Here is a 12,434-nt window from a genome sequence, read left to right as displayed (position 1 = left end):
GACGGAGATTACTGATGGACATCAATGTAAATTAGTTGACATTCGGGGACTCAAAATCTGATAGCTGTTCAGTATCGTAGCCGCAATGACCGTATGTATCTACTGCCTTTACCCTAATCCTGTACTGTTTTACAGAATGCAAAATTTCCGTGGGTGACTGTTATGTGGCCGTTTGCAGCAAAGGTAGCATACTGTATATACGAAAAAAAAAAACTAGAGCATGTATGCTAACGACAGAGCCACCGTACCACGTGCAACCACGGAGATTTTCCGCAATAATAATACAATGTCATTACTTGTCCGCTGGTTTTCTAATAATTTTTTCTAGTTTCAGATGGAAAATCATCATCAGTGTTTTCCTAACCGACACGTGGAGAACATCTGTGCACTAGAAGGGATAGCTATTGATGTGCATGTAATCAACTGTAAACGCAGACGAATCAAATAAATGAAATATGGAAAAATAAACGCGTCCCCTTTGTTATATACAATAATTAAGTATTTTTTGTCTGCAGATATATGGAAAAACTTGCCAAGTGACATCAACGTTTATGTCCAATTGCTAATTTATTTGTTTATATATATCGTCCCGATTGAACCGACCTACAGGCATATACAGTGACTGTTCTGGACGAAGTATCCAATTGCCAGTTAGCATTTGGGCAGAGGATGCAGTTGCGACAAACGCCATTTCGTCGGCCATCAAGATTGAGTCTATCGACGCCAGCAAAGTTGTTCAGTCATCGGAACATATCGGCCCAGTGGAGCGCCCAGGTACCGAATTCGGTGCTACAATCGACACCAATTTATGGGTTCCCGCGTCAGCAACGGTAACCAATCTTCCATCAACACGTTGGCAACAGCCAGTTGTATCAATTATCTCCACGCCTGTTGTCGTTACGGCTACACCGGTCCGAGCTGCGAAGGACCAGCTTCATCGTCAAAAAGCGGCTAAAACTAATAGGCGCCCCCCAACGACCTCGCGATATTCGGCCGCCAGTCGTCGCGAGTCGATTGCGCAAACTAACCTTGGGACCCTTCAAGAACGCCAGCCACACCCGACTATTATGTCACCTCCACCCGTGACATCACGGACCAAGAAACAACAACAACAACAACAACAACCACCACATCATCACCAACAACAGTCTGGAGCGGTCGTTCTTCGGCACGTTCGCGTTCAGAGAGTTGGTTCTGAGCGCCGCCCGGCTCCGAAGAGTCATCAGCCGGTTGCGTCTGGCCACCCAACGGTGGTAACAATGCCGCAAGGATCATCACAATCAGTGGACCTGCCTCATTCAGCTGCTATAACCGTGGTCCCCACAAGCATGGTTACAATCCATCCAACTAAAATGCATCAATTTTCGACCGACTTGATCGCAACGGGACGACAGTTCCAGCTAAATCAGCCAATAATTACCGAAGCAGGGGAAGAATTTCACGGTAATTGCCTTCGTATTTTGATGATGATTACCATTATTATACATTTTGCTTATTGTGATGTAGAAAGAACCAACAGTTCGATCTTTATTAACGCGTAGGATATATACAAAAAGCGCAGACGAAGATGGGTCTAAACAAGCGGGTGTATAGTGTCAAGCGTTTTTAGATTTATCTAGAAAAATCTTTGTTACCGTCATTTGCAGAATTGCCACCATTCAAAACGTGGGGTAAATCATAACAATTGTTAGCTGATACTTGTTCGCTAAGAAACTATATTTGTTCTTATTTTCTCTGACAAAATGTATATCCTATTTGCATTTTTTAGTGAATCCCGACTCTGAAGAAATCGGATCACTCCGAACCGCTCCCGAATATTTCCTGGTCGATAGTGGCAGAGTGTCTCCTCGACAGATCTCTTCGTCGTCAGGCAACGAGACTAGCTGCAGTGTATCAGCTCAGCAATCGCGGATTCTAGTCGAGGATCAGCCGTGTCCTTAGTGAAAATGAACCCTTTGACTAGTACCGCCTAATTAACGCAACGGTTTCACTTCGACTTCCGCATTGACGGTCGCGGTTAAAGCAACAGCTGACGAATTGACCCAAGTCGCACAAATGGAAAATAAACTAATCTGTTTGGGGCGGGGATTTTTGGTCCCGGTAGTTGATGCAAATATTTTTACAACTACGCATAATCCCTCAGGAGAGAAGGGGGTAAAAGCGACTCAATAGAATTACACCTACTGCTGAGCTAGTAAAGGAAAGGAAAGACGATTTTACGGAAAACGATACCGGGTGTTCGTTTTCCTTTTCTAGCATGAGCGGATGTAACACGGCAACGTAACGCAAAACAAGGCCTATCCGACTATCCTGACGAATATGACGACCGCATATAGAATCAATCAAGCTTCAAAAATGGAGACTCAAGCACTTCAATGGACAACTGATAGAGCGGAAGCTACTTGTGTGTGGCAAGCTTACCGTACTAATACTTATCAACTGGCCCATGAATTTAGGAGATTGAACGCGTATAGAACAACTTACAGAGCTTACCTAAAACATTAAATGGGCCTGAATGAAACCCTTGGAAGATATTCATGGGTGTGTCTATTCAATAGGCCAAGCTCTGAATAGCTTGTTGCCAAAGCGCTCAAGTGTTCAGTTTGAAAAATATATCTATCTATCTATATGATAATAAATGTAATAAATAAAAATTGTGTATCGTGTAGGCGAGGCGCAATCTGCCGCAGAAATTATATTCTACTAGTAATATTATTTGAAATTATCATATTATTATTATTATTATTATTATTATTATTATATCCTTAATGTCTTCTGTCACATCTCTTCTGGTTGTGGCTAATATTTCCGTATGTCTAATAGGAACAAAAGCGCGTGTAAATGCTTCAATGACCTTTCTACGGTTACATCCTCCAAGGCCTAACGATCATCCCTGTAACTGTAATGGAAAAGAAAAAATTACTTCGAAAACATTGATTTGCTAGAATTAAGTGAAATTAATATATTCGTATATGAATGTGATTGGCGACCAACAGGAAGCATTTGGCAGTAATCAATAAAGTACTTTGGTAATATGCAGATATAATGCGATGATTTTTTTCACTATGGACCCTTTTGATTCATTAATTATTGACTGTCTGACTTCATCTTGTGCCTTCGAATGCCTATTGCCCTTACGGTCCAGCAGTGTACCGTACCATAGCCCTACTTCCATAACTAAATCCAATTTATTCGTTTCAGTAGTTGGACATTGGGGGTTCCAGAAGAGGTTCGAGCGCTCGTAAGCGGTGCAGTGTGTGAACCTAATGAACGACTGTAGAAATACGCTGCGAACCTTTGTTAGGAGCAGGATTGAATAAAGATGTATTTAGGGCTGTTCTTATGTGCGTTTTTAATTTTTTGAGGTGCATCTAGTACGAAGCGAACGGAGAGCTTGTCGTCAACGGCCATCCGAAGAAGCGATGGGTCTGTTAAATGCTGCCCAAAAATCGGTGCAATCGCTACCTGTTTCAGTGGTGTCTGAACTTCGTTTACCACCAGATAATACCACACATTTTACCACAACAACCTTATTCAGTCGCATTGTGATATCTCTTTGACCATCTCGCTTCGCTGTGGGCGGCAGTCTCAAACCCAGACTCAAAACCGACCGGATCGTCAGGGGGAAAAAGAACGGTCTTTTCATAGAGCGTAGCCAGCCCATTGCGACGATCACAGTATTCCGACTGGGGGTAGCTAGACTTCGTAAACACTTCGCTTCTACTTGCATCCTAGCTGCCTTTTCAATTGTGCCTGAATCAGACACTACGCAGGGCTGTTGCTGATATACGAAGCGGCAGCGGACTAACCGTAGATACGTAGCAGCGACACATGTTTCAGGAGATTACTAATTTTAAAATGAACATTTTTCAACGCTTCAATTATTTCTAAACGGGCACCCCCACGAAGCCATTCATATGCACATCCGTAAGGAAGTCCAATTTATTACCGTCAGTTTTTGTGTAGCGATCTTTTTTCGTTGGCCTGCATACTTTTACTTCGTATAACCTAAAACCTTACTACGCCTGTCTTCAATTAGATTAGCTAGAGGTAACTTCACAAACTTCCTTCAAACCTGCACGCATCGTTTAACAGCGACTATGTCAATTGTTAAAGGGACGACTGAAAGAAAAGATAAAAAAAAAAACTAGAATAGCTAGCTAAATAAGAAAAAAAACCATGGATGGTTTACATGCCCCCGTCGATCTTCAGATTTGTAAGTTTTAATGTGAGTAAATGAGGTACATTGAAATATCTTGAGCCCTCTATAAAAACTGAATTCAATCAGTATACAGCGAATTTAGTCCTATTCGAAGTATGTGTACGCACTAGTGTGGATTTTTTACTAGATATATATATGAAAATGTCAGAAATGTAAATGAAGCATAACTTCGTTCACATAGTATATGTATGACCGACTTAATTGCTCTACGGAAGTGCAAGTTATCAACTAAAAATACGATGACATTTGTTGCGGAAACCCTCATTGATCTAGCCGTCTGTGTTCTTTTCAAATGTCCTGTGTCCTCAGCCCTTCCAGGAAATAAAAAAATCGCATTTTCCCACAATAAGACAAATCTAGTATATTAAAGCAAGTCAATATTTTGATCTCTACGTAAATCTTTATTATTGTTCCCTTCGCAACAAACGATTGATAGCAGGAATACACTAGTGTGTCAATGTACACGTATAATTTTCACAATTTTTATTTACTTGCTGTATTGTTTTAGGTCGAATTAGGTTGCCGCATCGCTGGGGTCCTCAAACGAATGAATGCATTATCCTCTGACAAAGGCGGCCATAGCAGCCATTTACTTCTACTGGATCGTTCGAGCTGGATTAGTTCCCGCCATTTTTGTGCGACGAGCCAACAGGATGGAGCGCGAAACGTTTATTATTATTATTATTTAATAATTTTTATTATTTATCTATTTATTATAAAGAATTAAGGCCTTCGCTATAAATAGCGGAGGAAACCGGTAGCTTTGACCTAACCTGGCCGGCTTGGGGCGCATTGGTTATGAGCTGAGCTGATCTCTCCGTAGAGGTTCTTTGTATGTGGGTCACAAGATATCAGGGTAGCTGAGTGAGGCAATTCGAGTAGACTGATCGTAGACGGATCGAGCAGAAAAACGTTGTCATGAGATGAAGACTCTGTACGAAATAAACGAAACATAAGTTTCGGAACCGTGAAATCAAGTTGATCTCTTACAAAGGGTTGTTAACATTTCATTCTGAAATGGATATTATAATGATACAGAAGTAACTCAAACTTTATGTTAAAGGCAGGTCTCATAGGCATAGAACGTTTCTAGACAAAGATTGGAGTTAGAAGACCGAAATGATTTCCTTTAAGGTTCGGACGCACATCTTAAAATATTCGGATTTTACCTAGCCTAAAAATTGCTTGATTTATTTTGATGTATTTGGACAACATCCGTCTGATCTTTTTTCGTCAGGTAAAAACATGGATGAGTAGTCAATATGATGAGTATCAATTCATTTTTTTGCGACGCAGCCATTACAAACTTTTAACGTAAGTTAACTTTTACACTGTAAATTAACTTGCGCTTACTCTTACAGACTTTGTTATTCCGGCGATATTCGCGTAATCAAGACACCGCATTGATGGCATCCCTGCTGATTCGTTCTGCGCAATGGACGGTTTTTTCGAGTAGCCGATTGCCAAGATCAGAACTAAGCTCCGATTGCTTTAAACAACAGCGCCATTATTACAGTAGATGAAGGTGCTCCGGTGGCTGACCCACTAAATGTTCACGACGTTTTCGCCAGTTTTCATAGGGCATTTATCGATCGAACTATCACGTGACGGTGGACAATTGTTTGCGGGGCAAATACTCGAACAGTCGAAACAATGACATTGTAGATATTTCTCTACCTGATAGTTGTTTGTTGAATCCAGAACTCATCTGAGCTAAACATTATTCCCGTCCTCACCGTTTTATCTGATCCTGTTGCTCGGAACGTTTTGTAATTAACATACCACCGCTGTACATTTACATTATGACGATATGTATCGGAAAACATATAGGCCAACCGATCTAATATCGTTAGGAAAAACCCTAACTAGAAAGATGACGAACTATGCTACAAAAATCAATATGCAGCTGAAAGCATTCATTACATTCAAGTAACTAGTTAACGGCCTTGATTGAAGATAGAAGATGAACGATACGTTGCTCAAGTTATTTGTAGATACGGCGTTAACAAAGCGTCCTAGCTAGGCATGAATTGTGCTCGTCGAAAATTAGTGGAACAGGTCCGTATACAGTAATAATAGTAAGTTATAGTAGTAATACTGTGATCGAATCACAAAGCCCATCCATAGCTATATATATGTATATTTCATGCTTTAAACATCCCTCTACGACAGTCTCTCTACGAATATGGCAAAAAGTAATGTCACCTTCTGTACTAACGACTTCTATGGAACGATAAATCGACAATTCTCTACCATCATTGAAGCTGTCACCTCACTTGATAGGACAACTTTGCGAAGTCACATTCATTGAAATTTGTCTTCGTTCTTCTAGGACATAATGCGGTAAAAGAGAAACTTGAGAACGGCTGAGAGAATTCGATAGCTGAAGTTGTGCCTAATTTTTTGCCTAGCTGAAGCGGAATTATTGAGAACTTCATCAAGAGGCTATGTCCGATATATAACGCTATTCGGTAATTCGTTTTATCTATTTCATAGTTACCTGTTTCAATTAGTTCTGAGATTAACTGGACGGCTGACCTTGCAAGGCCAAGATTTTTAAGTCTTCGAGTCGAACTGATACAATTGATGAAATAGCTGATTGTCTATTAAATAAAGTAGAGCAATTTCTGATTGGACTCTTATTTCTCTGACCCCATTTCAGCCATCAAAAAAACTTACTGGCATATCTTTTTCGTAGTACTTTGTGATGAGGCATGTAAACGCTGAGTTTTATATATCTTTTCGAATGGTTTCTACTATCGATATTGTCCGTTTTTGTTTCCGACCCGCCATCGTCATTGTCAACCTCTCTTGATCGTACCCCCATCATCAGCGGCCGTTTCGTCCCAATTTATCCGCATCTGTTCTTTCCAGATCTTGTATTACTGCCGTCTGCGCTGCACGGCATGTCGGCCGAATCAGTCGGCAGCAACTGCTGGACAGGCGATTACGATTCTGAGGTACCCTCGCTTCCAAATCCCTGGCGTGACGGCGGCACGCTCACTGTCAGCGTTCATCGTCATCGACAGAGTCTAATGCCGGCAGCGACATGCCCTCCAATCAGTTTAAACCAGCATTCACAACACGTGTTAGCGTCTAGCGATACAATTATTCCTGTTCTGCAAACAGATGCCGGAGCGATTCTCGAGCTTGAGGACGATGTGCAGGAAGATATTAGGAAGCATATAACGACACGGGACAGTGTTCATCATTGCCGTCACTGCGAGTACCGTACAACGTTCCTAGGTGATATGAAGGCTCATTACTATCATCGGCACGCGGCCGTGAAGCCGTTCAAGTGCTTATTTTGCGGGATGCGGTTCGCCCGCAAGAACAGTCGACGTCTCCATATGATGACGGTGCATACAAATCAGCGTCGATACCAGTGTCCTCATTGTGACAAGACATACGGTTATCGCTGCCACATGAGGCGGCATATCAGGGTCGTGCATGAGGGTGGCTGTTATTAACACCAGCTGCGATCCAGTGACTACAATGTCAATAATTCTATCAGAATTCGATAGATTATGAAATACGGGGCATAAAAAATAGCTTGAGAAATAGATTATATGATGAAGATGAAAATCAACATGGCGTTATTCGAGCTGACGATGTCAATCGTCGTGCTAAAGTATCTGCTGGACAAAATGACAGTCCGATGATCCACTGACCCAAGCAGATGTTGCCGTATTTCGTTAATTTGTTTGTGCCTATTTTAGGCAGAAATGAAACAGATCAAATAGACAGACAATGTCGGGGTATCAATGGTGCGTGAGAAGACAATTCTCTATTTTGTTTCCTGAGAACTGATGCGCTGTTACACTGCTTAGTACTAACCTAAAAGCTTGATCTGTTGTTAAATGTTTTATATTAGGTCTTTATTAGTGGTCCGTCGCGTATATCTATTATACATTTTTTACATTATACGAAAATTATACACTTTTCGTGTGTCTTCCGAGAGCTTATAATTCTACACTGAACGCTATCTTTTCCTGTTTAGTGCGATAAAAAAAGAACGAAATGCATACCGCATCATTTCAATAGATTATGTGTATCTCAGAGGAACATAAACATAGTGAAACGGAGTAATGAAGCTGCTCTCCTGGCATAGGAGAGGCAGGTCGTGCAGGAGTCGACGATACTCCTAAAGGTCGCTCCCATGGAATACCTACAATAATGCTCTCGTCGAGATCAAATTCATATTCGCTGAGAAAACGTTTGATTCATAGCAACACGTTAGGCGTAGCGTGCTATGGGAGTTCAATAAGATTTGTCTTAGTTGGTGCGGATTATATCGGGCGACAGGCGTTTACTTTGTTCGTTATACTAGTCACGCATTTCTATAACAAATCGGTTACGTTACGTTATACGGAGCCCCAGAGTCGCAGAAAATCGACCTCATATGATGCTGTAACGACTGAGAAAGCCAGAGACATCTTTCACCATTCGTTGAAGATAGGCCATGATCGTTATAAGGATGCACTTCGAACCCTTTGTAATGATGTTTCTATAAGCGACTGTGAGTGGTTCCATGTCTGAGTCACCGAAATAGCTTTTTTCGTATCCGGAAACCGTAAGTTCGTTGCACGTTTGTGGCATGCGAGCGGTTTCGCTCTACTTCGGACTGCTGTTACTTAACGGAATCTCGAAAACGAGGATAAGTTATAGCCTCAGCCATAGGTGCAGTGTATAAACAACAAATTATGTTAAATAAACAAAGCACGTCGTGACCGTACGGCAGTTTTCGTTAAAATTGATGATATCAAATTGTTATCCGTTTAGAGCAGGAGTAGACATTTTGCTGCAATGATTTGTGTCAATAATAAATAGTAAACGTTACGCAGATTTATCTTAACGTAAACGATTCACTAGAACGTTTGAAGTCAGCTGTGGATGGACTGATATTTAGTCAACTTTTAACGATGCCATCACGGTCGAGGGGAAACAGCAGGTAATGTTTGAAAACTTGCCCGTATATAATTAACAAGTTAAAAGTATTCGTCCTTTACCTGTACAGTTCGAAACGTAATTAGGTATTCGACAAAGTCAACAGGTGGCTACGAAGAAAAATAATATTTGATATAACTCTCGTGAATTAGATCAATCTTTTCTGCACGGAAATATGGCCTACAGTCGAACGTACGATAAGCTCCCTAAAGTCACCCCCGGACCCCCTTACGCGATAGACCAACTGTATTCAGTATAAAGCTTAGGCCCCTAATGTGATCAATTGACTTTACATCATTACTTCGAACGTCGCTCGGAGAAAGCCTTCATTTATATAGGTATATAGAAACTTCAATGAATTTAGATTTATGAGGCAAACTTTCCGTATCTAACTATCTTGTTTTGGTCAGGAATTTCAACGTGTTACGCTACGGATACTTACGTTGTCATGTATTTGTTTACCGTGCCCATTAAAGACGTTTTAATCTAATATCAACATGATTTAAGAGCATTTTCACTAACAAAGAGCATACTTCCAGCCGCAACTTTTCTTCTCTACTTTCGGCCTAACTCGCGGTTGGCCTTGAGAGCCAGCTTCAGTCTACAGCAAACTGTGCTAATATTTAAGGACGCAATCGTGCCCGCCTGTAAAAGACCCACTTCACAGTATGGCAATCATATGATCAATAAAGAATCGCACACAGTCCCTTGCGCGAAGACTGCCTTTGCTTTTGAGTGTTGTCTGAGTAATTACGATATAGTCTGCACTGCATGCAAACATTGATTTGTGTGACCGAACAAACGAAACACAAGCCAGTCCCTGTTTAAGTGGTACACTCTCAACTGAAATGTGTATAACAACGCGGATATTATGTTTATAGTTTAGTAATAAAGTGTCCCGTTTTTTTCCTTTGGCTTGGTTTTTAGTTCATATTCTTTTCTTAATGAAACCGCAAACCTTCGTTCGATTTGTTATTTACGACAAAGCTGTCGTTTTTAATTTCTGTGATTACACCGGTGACTCCGGGAGACGCACGGGTAGGTATAAAATCAATATAATTTGTTTTATTTATTGAAAGTTGACATTTATTGCAACGGTCGTATTTACGGCATTACTGATAATCATATTTTTACTGTTTCGTTCTTATTCAGTTGACATTTTGTGAATGATTTGTGTGGCCGCTACGACAGCGACGATTAGGGTCTGCCCTATAGCGAGATCATCACGTCTGACAGTTAATATATCTCTTTCAGACATCGTATATGAGGTCGCTCCCCGATCGGTGCCTCCACCATACGACGACGACGATCCTCAAAGGGGAGATGAGCCCGATGATATTACATCCGCCGAAGGCGTGTTCATTACAGTCGGCGGTGACTCGTCACTCACCCTCGAAGACTATGCCATGATGCGTGATGGCCTCTGGTGTTGCTTGCTATGCGACTACCGAAACCCGCGGACACGCTTAATCAAACGGCACTTGTCCTCGAATCATGCCGGCCTCCGACCATTTCGATGTGGCTGCTGTCACAAGACGTACGTAGACAAATCTGGTCTTGTACGACATCAACTGATGGCGCATCGGGAAAAGCCCATCCGCTGTCCACATTGTCCGGCCCGGTTCTCGCTGCCATGGCTCTGTCGACAGCACGCCAAGAGGGTGCACCCACATGAACCGGACTTATAATCATATTAGTGTAGGCGCTAGAATGTAAATAAGGCCCGGTTATCGGCTGCACACGTACAGAAATGATATTAACTTAGAACAATCCACCGAACGATTATTCATCGATGTAGCAACCCACGGTCACAAGCCCGGCAGACGGGAACACAGCATTTGTAACAATTTAGTTGTTTTTTTTTCTCTATAAGCTAGGTTTTTCCGATATAATAAGTTGTCCTATTTACAAGCGCCAAGATAGTTGGTTTTAGAGAAAATTAAAAATGGACTTAACATTTATTTAGCTCCCATACATGTATTCACGTACCGAAATTCGTTAATTTTACTGATAACGTAAAGAACGTTTAGCATGTTGCATGGAGGTTACCATTATTTAGAGGTAAATGAGATATCTTCAAGGTCTAACAGCTTCAATATCAGCTCTATAACAATTGTTGTTGCCATGTTCTTCGAGTTTCTCTACAACGGCAATTTTAAATAGGACTACTTCGTTATACGTGTGAATAGGTGCGTTAAAGGTCTGAAGATTGAAAATCGGATCGGTATAGTGCGCTATATGAGCGGAGAGCTAATGTCCTGAATGCTTACTTCTGTCTGGCGTAGAGGAAGCCTCAATGAGTGCTGACTGGGAAATGCTTGTCGTTCGACCAAGTCAGCCTTCCTTTCCTCTTCTAAGGCTCGTTCCAAGGCTCCATTCGACCCCATTAACTGTACTCGCCTGTCCCTCAATGGGATGTGGCGATTTCTAGGCTTTTGTGTCACATTACTTTTTTAGCGGGATGATTCTCAGTGAAAGTCACAACAACGATAAGTCATTGACAGCTATCTTCGTTGACGCAAAAATAAGGCCTCACCGCATTTCGAAGAATATATCATTATTTAAATATAGGCGTTCTGCAGAAAGGAAACTGGCTTGAACTAGTGACCCTTGATAAGGCCTGTAGAGACGAATAGACAAAACAGTAGTTGTCCTAAACGTCGTTCAATCTTCGTCGTGTACATTCTGTATGAAACAATTACGTCATGAATATGTTTGTACATTGAAAAGACATAGAAACGTACACACTGGTGCATACAGACACACATTCTCGTAGAGTTGTAATTAAAATAGTTGCTTCATATAGAAGTTTAGTATACAAAAAGACAGAGAGTATATAATAGCGAAGAAAGACTCGATGTAGAACGGGCGATGTGCTACACATCTTCACCGTATGCCAACCACATGAACAATGATGATCAAAAGAATAATGACAAATAATATATTCCTGCCATTACGTTACCTAACGCATCACCCCCTCTAAGTCACAGTGGAATGAAGGGGAAGAATTTATTTGTTATTTTAGTAAATAACCCTTCATGTGATAACGCTACTTATTTGATCGGTATAAATAAGCATTTGCCAACGCCTATTCTGGCTGTCATACATGCTACGTTCTTAGTTAGAACCATACAGCAATATCCTGTAACTCACTATATTATGTAAAATATAGTGCCCGTCATAGGGTCCTTGTGAATCATAGCCTGATTTTTTTAATTTCAAGCATTAGTATTGGCTAAATATCTCAGCCTAACTCGGTTCAGAA

General features: G+C 41.2%; 2 protein-coding genes across 2 annotated transcripts in view; both read left to right on the top strand.

The window, feature by feature from the left end:
* The first annotated feature begins 589 nt into the window (after positions 1-589).
* LOC111260423 (uncharacterized) lies at positions 590-3,046 on the top strand. The gene is made up of 2 exons (XM_022833171.2): positions 590-1,443; positions 1,769-3,046. Exons 1-2 carry the CDS (start codon positions 1,068-1,070, stop codon positions 1,939-1,941), a joined length of 549 nt encoding a protein of 182 aa, XP_022688906.1. The 5' UTR covers positions 590-1,067; the 3' UTR covers positions 1,942-3,046.
* Positions 3,047-5,298: 2,252 nt separating this feature from the next.
* Positions 5,299-12,434, top strand: part of LOC111260436 (uncharacterized) — a 42,256-nt gene continuing 35,120 nt past the window's right edge. The window contains exons 1-3 of the mRNA XM_086968331.1: positions 5,299-6,693; positions 7,097-7,678; positions 10,424-10,830. Of these exons, the coding sequence (XP_086824457.1) occupies positions 7,129-7,678; positions 10,424-10,830 (957 nt within the window). The 5' untranslated portion in view covers positions 5,299-6,693; positions 7,097-7,128. The remainder of the gene's footprint in view (positions 6,694-7,096; positions 7,679-10,423; positions 10,831-12,434) is intronic.

The sequence above is a fragment of the Varroa jacobsoni genome, unplaced genomic scaffold, assembly GCF_002532875.2.
Source record: "Varroa jacobsoni isolate VJ856 unplaced genomic scaffold, vjacob_1.0 scaffold_437, whole genome shotgun sequence".
Taxonomy (NCBI): domain Eukaryota; kingdom Metazoa; phylum Arthropoda; class Arachnida; order Mesostigmata; family Varroidae; genus Varroa; species Varroa jacobsoni.
This window is presented reverse-complemented; position numbering and strand designations above follow the sequence as displayed.